Source organism: Astyanax mexicanus, chromosome 3 (assembly GCF_023375975.1).
Source record: "Astyanax mexicanus isolate ESR-SI-001 chromosome 3, AstMex3_surface, whole genome shotgun sequence".
NCBI classification, from domain to species: Eukaryota; Metazoa; Chordata; class Actinopteri; order Characiformes; family Acestrorhamphidae; genus Astyanax; species Astyanax mexicanus.
This window is the reverse complement of record NC_064410.1, coordinates 17,005,405-17,017,664: the sequence shown is the minus strand read 5'-3', so window position 1 is coordinate 17,017,664 and position 12,260 is coordinate 17,005,405. Positions and strand designations below refer to the sequence as shown.

Sequence of the window (12,260 nt, the reverse complement as noted above, 5' to 3'; positions counted from 1 at the left end):
GGCAAACACGTGGAACAGTTGTGAACCTTTTTGTCATACTTTTTTTAGATTATCAGTAAAGCTAATAATAATATCAAACAAATATTATCTGATTACATATAAAAAGCTACTTTTTTAAGGATTTTTTGGGGGGCATTACTTATGGGTTCTGTACATTTATTGGAGTGCAAACCATTTATATAATGTTTCTGTGGGTTTTGAATATTTTCACAGTCAAAAAACTGGTGGTAGGTTCTCTACCTCAAATTTGAATCTTGTTTTGCTTGTTTGAAGGAAAAAATCAATTAATGGTTTTAAAACGTATTTTTAATATTTAAGGGGATTTTAAATTTCATGTACTTTGCTCTGATAGATCGCTTTTTTTTTTTTCTTTAAAATGTATAAGATAGAATAATAATTAAAAGTTGTTTTAAGTATAGTACAATACATTTGTTGGCATTATATAAACATAAGGTTTATTCTTTGCTCCTAAAACTTTAATTGCTTATAATAAAAAACACATATTTAATAGAACAGGCTCTGTTTTTTTAAGCAAAAATCTATCAAACTTTTTATTTTGGTCATTTATTTATTTATTCATTACTTTATTAAATTATTTCTTATTTTATTTGTTACTTTATTTTGCCACTTGTCGACAAAGTACCCGGATTGCATCAGTATGACGTCAGCTCGGACGGTGCCCGCCGAGGTTCACTTACATTGTTTTGGCGTTTTTACTACTGAACCACAAGCCCCCGCTACCCACACCCCCCAACCTTACTGCTTCCTTTCGCCTGCGAGTCTTTTCTTTTCACACCGACGTGAGAGAGAGAGAGAGAGAGAGAGAGAGAGAGAGAGAGAGAGAGAGAGAGAGAGAGGCGCTGCAGAAATGGAGGAGCTGAGCGCGGTTGGAGAGCAGGTTTTTGATGCCGAGTGCATTCTAAACAAAAGGCTGCGGAAGGTGAGTTTAGCTTGTTGTTGTTGTTGTTATTGGTGTTGTTGTTTGTGAACACGCCCACTTCTCTCGGTAATCCTGATCGTGTGTTTCTACAGGGGAAGTTGGAGTATCTGGTGAAGTGGAGAGGATGGTCGGCCAAGTAAGAGCCAAACACACACAACACACAATGAAGTTCCAACTCTCCGTTCCACCTTAAATACTCACACTGTTCCTTTCAGCAGTGCTGGCGCCTCGCTGTAAGGGCGGTAAATATTTAAGGTGGAACGGTGAAGGCTTTGTGATTGAGCGAAACACCAGCTTGTTGCTCTGGCAGGACACACTCACACACCAGACTGCAAAACTCTTAACCTACATTTCACCTTTTTAAAAGACTCGCTATTTTTTGCTATTTATTATAAACTATACAAACTTATTTAACGAATTGATCGAAGAATAAATGCACGTTTTGTTAATTGGAAAGGCACGACTGTTTACTGTTATCGTCAGGCTACTATCTGTGCTGTTAACGTTAGCTACTTTGTTCTAATGTAGACATTTTCTCTGCCCAACATCAGAGCAGTTGTTTTTAATCATGTTTTTCTCAACCTTCCACTTTGATCATAACCTAAACATTCAAACTTGCTATTTTCAACATTTTATTACTATTAATAATCATTACTGTACTGCCACATTGATTTTTAATTTAACGGGATTACAAACTCAATATATGGGTAACTTACTGTATTTATGTTTACAGATACTAGCTAAGTAAGCATAGTACTCCGATATTGGTGAAAGGATGGAGGAGATGTAATTAAATGTTTGTGTGTTTTATTAACAATTGCTCTAATGTTCAGAAAAAAAGAGCAAACAAATTAGCTACATAACAGGTTAACAGCACATATATAACTTCAGTTACGGCATTACAGAAATGAAAACAGTACATATAAATATTGTTATATTTTACTTTATTTTGGAATAAAGGTTTAAAGAAATATGCTTAAATGTATGTAAATGTGTATTTAATTTGGAACTACATATGTGTAAACAAAATTAAGCAGCAGAGCTGCTTTTATCAATGTTTTCTTATAAATGTAGAAACTACTATAATTATGTATATTCAATAGTTATTTTGTATTTACTGCTCCAGCAGGACACAGGTAGGCTCATATAATGCAAAAAACATTTTGACTATATCCTTAAAGACTCATACATATAATCATGAAGTACTACCTTGTTTTCACCAAATGTTACAAACATATTACATAGTGTATTTACTGTATAATAGTAACTATGCTCTATTTCATCTATAGTAGTCCTGTTATATTTATTGTTTTGTGTTTTAATTCGTAACCCCCCTAGTGTTTGGCCCCGTGCCCCCTCGAGATGTCGCAAGCTTCTTCTTTAGAGCTTTTGGTGAACTCCAGCTGCCCCAGCTCACCCTCAACCCCACCCCTGCCTCCACACACCACACTTCACACACTCACTATCCCCTTTCAGCACAGCCCATTTAGACAGGCTCATCTCTTTCTTTCCTCTATTTTTCTCCACTGACTTTTCAGTATCTCCGTTAGCCTTTATTATGATCATTATAAGCTTGAAGCTTTAGATGTCATCTTGCACAGCCAATCTGTCTGTTTCTCTCTCTTTCTGTCTTGCTATTGTCACTGTTAATCCCACTCAGTAGGCATTTTATCTGTCAATCAGAACCCATTTCACCCCCACTACACACACAAATGCACACACAAACCATTCCATCTGCTTTCACATACACAGGAATACAGGATTAAGGGGCAGATGAAGCCAAAGTCGTTGATTATTTTAAATTAACTGTTTTTTTCACATTCATTATATTTTCCTGAAAGGGGAGTGCTTAATCCTTTTACACTCATTTTTTTAACATTGGTCTGATCCAGTGGTAGTTATTGAAATCAACTTTTTCTCTGAATAGAACACAAATGTATTAAAAAGTATTTTCTATCCAAAGCCATCTGTGGTGTTTGGAGCAGAATTGCCAGGTTCATGGTTTTCCCTCCAAATTGGGCTTTCTTTCATGTTCTCTTCTCAGAGCACGGATGACACTGTATGAGACAGTAAGATAGAAGCTCTCAGATTCCATTCATTGCCACTGTGTACAGTTTTAATGGTTCTATTGAGAAACTCACTCACTCCAAGTGACCTTCTATACATCTTACTGAAAATAAAAATGTAAAATGGTTTATGATGGCCCTAAACTCCCACTTTCTGCTCCTAAATTATAGAAACCCCAGCCTCAGTGTATTTGCTGTGCAGCTGCTTTACCTGGTGGTTTGGTGACACTGTGGGCGAGAGTTTAGTCAAAGCAGCCTGTATGTAAACATTCACAGAACTGGTGCTTTAGTAGGTGGAGTTTGTGTCTGGAACAGCAAGATAGGGTTCCAAGCGTCTTTTTACCCTTTCAGAGGAGACTACAAAAGCACAATCTAAGTGGACTGGATATGTGGAAAATATGTATTAGCCAGCACTTTTTTTCTTATGGAAACCACACTTACAGAATTTATCCAAATCATATCCAAATAACCAATCAGGGGTTTGCCAAAGAGAGTCTTTTCTGTTTTGCATGTGTGGACCCAGCACTGAAGAATGTTAAAAGGGCTTCTGGATTTGTGTTTTCAGGCACAATAGCTGGGAGCCGCAGGAGAACCTCCTTGACCCGAGACTGCTGGCTGCGTTTAACAAGAGGTGAGGGGGGGTCGCTCCCGTTGGATGAACAGCAAGATGTTCCTCCTCCATGTGCAAACAATATGGCCCGCAACGCTTGGCCAGGCGTCAATGCTGCACCATTCCCAGCCATTTAGCACCATAGACATTCATATGGATTTCAGAGCTGCCAAATGGATCATTCAAATAAACGTCCTAGCTTTCGCGTCTGGCACCTCAGTCACGCTCTGTTGTTCAGTTCAGCCCCGATCACCAGAGGAAATAGTTTAAGAAAACAACAGCAGGCTTTGCTCTGCCAGTCCAACGTCTACAGGTTTACACAGGATGTTTTTCATCATGAAATGTATTGATCTCCCTGTTCGTCAGTCAGTTATTCATTCTGACGGAAAAATCGTCATGGAAAATTTGGTAAATCCTGCACAATCTTTAAGCTCCACTAGGTTCTGTTTCAGAGTCGGTGAAGTGGAAACTAGTTATTGTTTAAATGTATTTCAACAATGAATCAGAAAATCTGTAGTGTAGGCACAGAGGTTTAGAGGTTAATTGTAAGTTAAAAGTGTGATAGACTCCCCAGTGGCTATTGTATTAGAACCTTTGTAAGCAGACACATTTAAGAAGCAGCCAGTAGAAAGCAGCATGGATAATAACGCATGAGAGATTTTATTGCTCACAAATTGTGTTAGAATGGCACAGCCCTGTCCTGCCACAAAACAGAAACATCTTTTAAATTTGAATATTACTTGCTAAAAATTATTCTTACGAATAATTCAATAAAGTAAAATAACCACTTTTAGTTCACTGAAATAGTTTGTGTAATAGAAATGTGTGAGTGTGAAGAACCTTTAAATTGATAACTTCTATATCAAGTAAAGTTTATTTATACTCATCTCTTTTACAAACAAGGCTAACTTTATGTGCCACTTTCAGTGATGGGAAGTAGAAATTTATTCAATAAAACATTTAAGCTCCAAAAAGGCCAAGGCAGGAAGTGGAGGCGTTGATTTGTGACAAACAGGAACTTCATTTCATAACTCACTGACAAGGCTGAACATTTTTGACTTTTGTTGTAGTTTTGATAAAGCCAAAGCTCTTGGGTCTGGTATTACAGACGGAGATCCAAGATTGGAAAATGATAAATGTTACATAGGAACATGTTAATCTTCTTGATAAATCAGTCTTGATGCTTACTTTAAATTAACCTATTGTTAATTTAATGTTGTGGCACAAAAAAATCTCAGTTTTTATAAATTGAATTATTGTTGTTTTTATCAATATCTTTAAACAGAAATACATTTATTTGACTTTTTAATCTATGCTGTAAAAGTACAGTTTCTAAATCATGTTTTTGTTGTATCTTTAGGGAGCAGGAACGAGAACTGCTGCTCCAGAAACGAGGAAAACGGCCTCGTGGACGACCACGAAAAATTACGGTAATTGATGTATAAATTAAAATGTAAAAAATGCTACTATATGGAGTTTTTTTCACTGGCATGGGCAGCATGACACTGAGGACCTTGTTAAACTCATGCATACCATTGTTCTGGATTTGTACCAGGCACCTAACTTCATTTTCAGATTTTGCTTATGGTCCTGGTGTATCACTGTAATTAGAAAGATTTCTTAATGAAGTGATCCAGCACTGACTAGAATGATTTTTTTCACTGCAATTTGAGAGCATTTCCTGCACTCCACCAGTTATTATATAGGAGTAATAACACTATTTATAATGAAATTTGATGTTGGTTGGTGTTGTTTAATCATTAACTGAAGTGCAGTGGAAAAAGTATTTGCTAGGGGTGTCACGATGTCGATATTAAATCGAAATCGATCGAAATTATGTCATGGTCTCCAGCATCGAAGTCAAAAAGAGGATTGACAATCCCTCCCTCTAAGTTACGCAAGCACACTACGCAAATGGCGTGGCACGCAAATGGTGCAGCACACTGTAGCCGACTGTAGCCCTTACTCCAGAGAATGTGGACATTCTCATCTTTTTAAAGAAAAACTTGAAAATATAAAAATAACAGTTGTTTTGTCTAGCCTCAAATATGTTAATAGTTTTGGCTCCTTAAGGAGCTTCTTTTTCTCAGATAAAGTTAATAATATATCTTTATTAAAGAAAAAGTCTTAAAGTCTTATTTTTCATGTTTACCTGTTATAGTAGGATAGAGTTCAGATTGTTAAGGCACGACTGTTCCTGTATTTTTGTATTATTTATTATATGTTGCACAATTGCTGTTTTAATAGTGCTGCTACCAAAAAACGCCACTAGATGGCATTACATATATATCTTAATTATTTAAATTTGACTATTAGTGCCTAATGTGGTGTATTACAGATCCCTTGTATCACTTTGCATCACTTATATCACTTATATTTGAAGTAAGATATTGTAAATTTGATTAAACAAACCAATGACTGACCATAGACTAATCTAAAACTGGCATAGGCCTCTCTGCTGTAAAAAATAAATAAATAAATAAGAATCGAATCGTGACCCTAAAATCAGAAATAAAATTGAATCGAGGATTTAGAGAATCGTGACACCCCTAGTATTTGCCCTAACAGATTTCTCTTGATTTTACTTTTTTAAGTAAATATAAACTAATGAAGTGTAATCATACACATATTTTCGATGGCTGAGTAGATACAACCAGGCCCGATTACTTAACTGCAGGTCCCACTTGCCTCAGTTAAGGTTGTTGTTAATGATTCGATAATAAGAATGAGACTGGGTGAAAATAGTATCCATGGGATACTGATGGAAAAAAATATGGGGCAGATACACTGTATCTCAACAGAATGCTCAGAAAATGCTGAATGTTGTAGTTTGATGACAAAATGATTCAACTTATAGTAAATGTTATTTATATTGCCCACACCAATTGATGATTTTGAAAAGAAATACTGAAATGTGCAGCAATGTAGGTACTCTCAGTACATTCAGTACATGTTTTCTTTTTTCTTTAAATTTTTTAGGAAGACACTGTTCCAACAGTCTCGAAATCAAGTAGTTCCTCATCATCTTCATCTTCATCTGGTTCATCATCCTCCTCCTCCTCCTCCTCCTCCTCTTCTTCTTCTTCCTCTGAGGAGGATGATGACGACGATGATGACAATGACGTTAACGGTGACAGAAAGCCGAAGCCAAGTCCCCGTCCAAGGGAGCTGGATCCTGTTCCACAGAAAAAGGCACAGATTGTAATGGCTAAACCTGACCCTCCAAAAAAGAAGCGAGGCAGGAAGCCGTTGACACCGGAGCTGAAGGCCTTGAAGCAGAGTCAGGCCAAGTGTATACGAAAGCCCATGCCTAAAGACCCTCTGTCTGACCTGCGAGGCAGTATCAAGAAACCCCTCATGCCTGCCAGCTTCACCTACACAGGTATGAATCGGGCTGCCAGTAGAGAACCTCTTGCAGTGCAGAGCAGAGGGTCATTCACCCACAATTCACCTGCAAAGAGTTCCCCAAACACTCAGGGTACTGGGCGCCCTGCGGGATCACTTGGCCGGCTGTCGCAAGGGAAAAGCACAGCAGATTTTAAACTGTCAGACATGGGGAGCGGAGGATTGGATTTAAAAGCATCAGCATGCAAGTCGCCGGGGGTGGCGTCACTGAGCTTGCACAACTCAAAGCTTACTGCATGCAGTACCAACGGACAGGCAACAGGTGGAACTCCAAACTGGACAAAAAAGCAGGAAACTCCTACACAGAGCCCTATGCAACGATCAAACAGCAACAAACCTGCTACGACTGCTTTGTCCTCTGTAAAAAGCTCCAGCAACCTGTCCACAAGCACCCAGCCTGCAAGCCTACATGTTGCAAGCAAAATTGAAAAAGGTACAGGCTCCTCTGTAGTTGGCGTCAGCATCCAAGGCTCTGTCCATCGAAACTCTGGAAGTGCAGTAAGAAAAGGCCCAGCACAAGAGAAAAGCCTTTTGATAAATCCAGCCAGTCAAGCAGCTGGATTAGGAATGGTGGGTACACGCAACAATATCATCCCAGTTGGAATAGACAGGGTTAAATCAGAAGATTCCAGCGACCCGGCAGAAAAACTCGGAAAAGCAAATCAAGGAAGGCATCAGAAGAGCTTCCCCTCTACCTTGGACAGAAATGGTTTGAAAGATGGAACCAAGGCAGGAAAAACGCTGAGTGAAATGAGCACAGGAGAAGAAGGAACCAGTTCAGAGTCCGAGCCAGATTCTTCCTTCTCCAGCAAAAGTCAGGATCTTCCAATTGGCATAAACACCAGCCAGGACTGGAGGCCCACACGCAGCCTGATTGAACACGTCTTTGTCACTGACGTCACCGCCAACCTCGTCACGGTAACCGTGAAGGAGTCGCCCACCAGTGTTGGCTTCTTTGGCATTCGGAATTTCTAATCATTAGAACATGTTCACATCTCTGGAGCATGGGCTAAATGTCAAGATAGAACCTGAGGGGAGTCTGAGGGAAGCAGCTGAACCCCAAACCATTTTAGTGCATTTTAGTGGAACACGCTGAACCAACCTTTCCAAACAAACAGCAACATTTTAAGTAGGTTTCTAATGGGAACTAGGAGACCAACCCTAAGACTGGTGGATGTATCAGATAGATGCTCTTTTTTATTCTGTTTTCAATCAGGTGCTCTGCGAAGTGGTGCTTAAGTGAATGAAAAAATACAGGCTTGAAAAATCACATTTTTCAATTATGTTCTTATGTTCCAAACCAATGTGTCTTGTACTGAGACTTAATGTTCTCAACAGTATTGTTTACAAAACTAAAAAAGACAGTTTTACACCTAATACAAATGTTGTAACACAATTTTAGTAACAGGTCAACCTGAAATGTGGAGGTAATAGAACTTCTGATATTGAAGTTGGAACAAGAACTTTTAAATTAACGCACATTTTGTAAGTGTAACACATTTAAAGCAAAGTGGTGTTTTTTTGGTTTGTTTTTTTCGGGTGAAGCTATTGTCTTGCTAGGCCTGTCGAACAGTTTAGCATCCTTTCTTCTGGCCAATATTCGGCCTTCTGTCTAGTTACACAACACTTTCTGTATTTATTGTTTTTTACTGTTTTTTTAGAAGATATGTACAAATACAGTAAACAATCTTTTTTGTATTTTTGTTAGAAACAAAGCTGACAACTCATTTTAAATTAAATGTTCAGGAACCCTCTAAAGGTCAATCTAAGGAGCTTCAAAGGGTTTGTTTGAGGTGAAGCCATAAGAACCCCTTTTTGTTGTGTTAAAGTTCATGTTTGTGATGGAGATATTGGAAAACAGAACATTTTTAAAGTTCTGAGGATCTTTCGCTTGATGATTTCCACAGGTATCTGACAAACATATTTTATAAAACCAATTGTGGTTCTTTTAAGGGTAAATGGTAGGACAGTTTCTTTTAAATGAGACGTGGGTGAGGTTTAGAATATGAATCTTAAGAAAAGCTGGCAGCTCTTCTGCCCACATTCAATTAGTCTTTAGTCATTTAACTGAAGGGAGGTATATTTATCTATATAGAAGATTCAGATCTTTTAAATCTCAAGTGCCTTGTTTTGGTGTCTGTTCTATGTTTAGCCGTCGAGATGCTAAACAGAAACCGTTCTAGGTTCTCATCATTATTGTTCTCTATATTATGACGGGTTTTCTCTGCTGTGGTCAGTATATGTGTATGAATGACAGTAGTTTCTATGAGAAATTGATTCCAGCTTTTAAATTTTTTGCTAGTTTTCAGTAAAGCCTTGGTAAGGTGAGTCCAGTCTGCAATACCAGAACAACCACATAGCTGCATACAGACTGTTCAGTCCTTAATGTGACTAATGTTTTTAATCAGCTCTTATTATTCAGAAATGTACAAAAACTGTCTATTAAACCAAATTTTCAGCTGCAACGATCTGAGGTTACTTCTGTGTGTGTGTGCGTGTCCTTGAGAACTGAACCGATCAGCAGTAAAGTGGATCTTCGTTCCTGTGTCTGTGCTATCAGTGCCTCCCTGGTGGAGCAGCAGGGGAAGAGGAGGGTGATATCTCAGTGTCTCAAAGCAGTAGAGGAGATAAGAGAAAGAACGAGTTTAGTTTCCTCCTACACACTATTGTCTTTCTGTAGCAAGAGATCCTTTAGCTGCTTGCATAAAGAGACGCCAGATGTTGGCAGGCACTGCTTTACTGGGGCAGTAGGTAAAATATCCTGTGTAAAATACATAAAAAGTTTTAGTTCCTGTGACAATTAGAGTGAAAAGATCATATTCGGTTAGTAAGCAACCCCACTAATAATAGAATGAAAAGAAATAACAATAGTCATGGTTTTACATCACAGAGAATATTTACATGCATTTCATAATCTGATTACTGCAGAGTTAATTAGTAATTTGATCTGAATCAGATAATGGGAAAAGTCTGTAATTGAGTTTTTGCAATCAACCAATAAACTTACAGAATAAGACTTTCATGCTGTGGCTTTTTTAACACATTGAGACCCAATGTAAAATCCTTCAGTTTCAAGTCTTTCAGATCAAAGATACTTTCTTCAGAATAAGAAATTCCTGTTTGCTTTTACTGTGTTTAGTGTTTTCTCTGTGGTTTATTATTAATCATTCGCTCGACACTGTGACTAAACTATTCATTTTTCCATCTCATTTTGTTTTATGAACTGTCTGTTTAATGCCAACTGTAAGTTTTCCCAGTTTCATCACCTTTTTCCCCCAGTAATCAGTTTATGAACCTCATTCTGTCATATTATTGTAAGAAGGCGGGGCTATATTTAGCAATTAAGTGATAGACAGACAGCCTTGGCTGGAACAGAGTGATCCTCTGCATTACTTGGAATAGCTGAGTTGTAGTTGGTCTGTCAGGCAACTAGCTAGTTAATTAATATTATTACTGATTAGATGTTACTGTGCTGTTGGACACTAACAAACACTCAATTTGCATTTTTTTTCAGTAAGTCCGATGTTACAGTAAAGTTAGCCCATGTGATCTAATTAGTTCTTAACCAGATAGCCAACATTAGCGTATTTAGACCTGCTGGATTTGGTATTGTATATGATACCACTTACAGTGGCTTGCAAAAGTATTCATACCCCTTGAACTTTTCCACATTTTGTCACATTACAACCAAAACCCTAAATGTATTATATTTTTTTTGAGAAAAGTATTCAGCCCCCTATATCAATACTTAGTAGAGCCACCAGTCATTGAAATTACAACAAGTACAAGTGCTTTGGGGTTTGTCTCTCTGCAGTTTCAGGACACCGCAGTTCTAAGACCCTATGTTTTTGTGACACTGCCACCTAAAAAACGATGGACTACAGTCGGAATGTAAATCAAGTTATAACCTAAATTTAATATATTAAAATATTCAAATGGTTTGAATTAGACATTATTGTAATCTACACAGAATGTGACTGTTTACGTAGCCCAAAAAACGTTACAAGCACCTAATATTAAGTTACGTGTTATCTTGCTTCAAAACACTATTAGCCGGTTAGTTATATTTTTAATAAAAGCATAGCATGATATGATAATCAGATCGAAAAAGCACATCGATTAAAATATAAAATATGACAAAGAATGTCTGTATCATATGTTTACCACATTTCAGTACATTAAATCAGAGTAGCCTACTGTCCTGGGTGTAACGGTAAATACTTTTTTATTAATAAATACTGTTGTACCATATAGTTAAATTAATAATCTTGAACAATACGTGTTGTCATTTGTAATAGTAATTTTATAAACATTTTCAATTTGACTGATTATCCTGTCTGCTTTTCAAGATGCATATAACAATTTGGTTATGTTTGTACCATCTTTTAATAAAAAGACTGCATGTAAGTTTGAAGGGGGCTGCTTACTATTCGTAAAAAAAAGTTTCATATTAAATATAAAGGTAACAATAGTCATGCCTCATTTTAAATGGTGCTGTCTGTTTAATTTTTTTTCTTTTTAATATAAGAACTGAAAATCGTAATCATAATTGAGAATTGCTCATACAGTCATATGAAAAAGTTTGGGCACCCCTATTAATCTTCATCATTTTTAGTTCTAAATATTTGGGGGTTTGCAACAACCATTTCAGTTTGATATATCTAATAACTGATGGACACAGTAATATTTCAGGATTGAAATGAGGTTTATTGTACTAACAGAAAATGTGCAATATGCATTAAACCAAAATTTGACCGGTGCAAAAGTATGGGCACCCTTATCATTTTATTGATTTGAATACTCCTAACTACGTTTTACTGACTTACTGAAGCACAAAATTGGTTTGGTAACCTCATTGAGCTTTGAACTTCATAGCCAGGTGTATCCAACCATGAGAAAAGGTATTTAAGGTGGCCAATTGCAAGTTGTTCTCCTATTTGAATCTCCTCAGAAGAGTGGCATCATGGACTCATCAAAACTCTCAAATGATCTAAAAACAAAGATTGTTCAACATAGTTGTTCAGTGGAAGGATACAAAAAGTTGTATTTAATTAGATATTTAATAAGATATTAAACACATATTACAGCCCCAAGTCTTCCTTGTGTCTTATGTGGTTGGGAGTTCTAAGACAAATTCTAAGACAAAGTAATATTTAGGTGATAAACATTAAAAAGTGTAAGTAGTTAGTTGTATTGGTAATATTTGCGTGAAATAAGCCTTTAAATCTGCAAGTAGTTA

At 37.1% G+C, this 12,260-nt stretch overlaps 1 protein-coding gene across 1 annotated transcript; it reads left to right on the top strand.

Moving 5' to 3' along the window:
- Positions 1 to 689: 689 nt before the first annotated feature.
- On the top strand, positions 690 to 10,037 carry cbx2 (chromobox homolog 2 (Drosophila Pc class)). The gene is made up of 5 exons (XM_022686297.2): positions 690 to 940; positions 1,033 to 1,076; positions 3,572 to 3,637; positions 4,977 to 5,046; positions 6,596 to 10,037. The coding sequence occupies exons 1-5, from the start codon at positions 869 to 871 to the stop codon at positions 7,994 to 7,996; spliced, it is 1,653 nt and encodes a 550-aa protein (XP_022542018.2). The 5' UTR covers positions 690 to 868; the 3' UTR covers positions 7,997 to 10,037.
- The last annotated feature ends 2,223 nt before the right edge of the window (positions 10,038 to 12,260 follow it).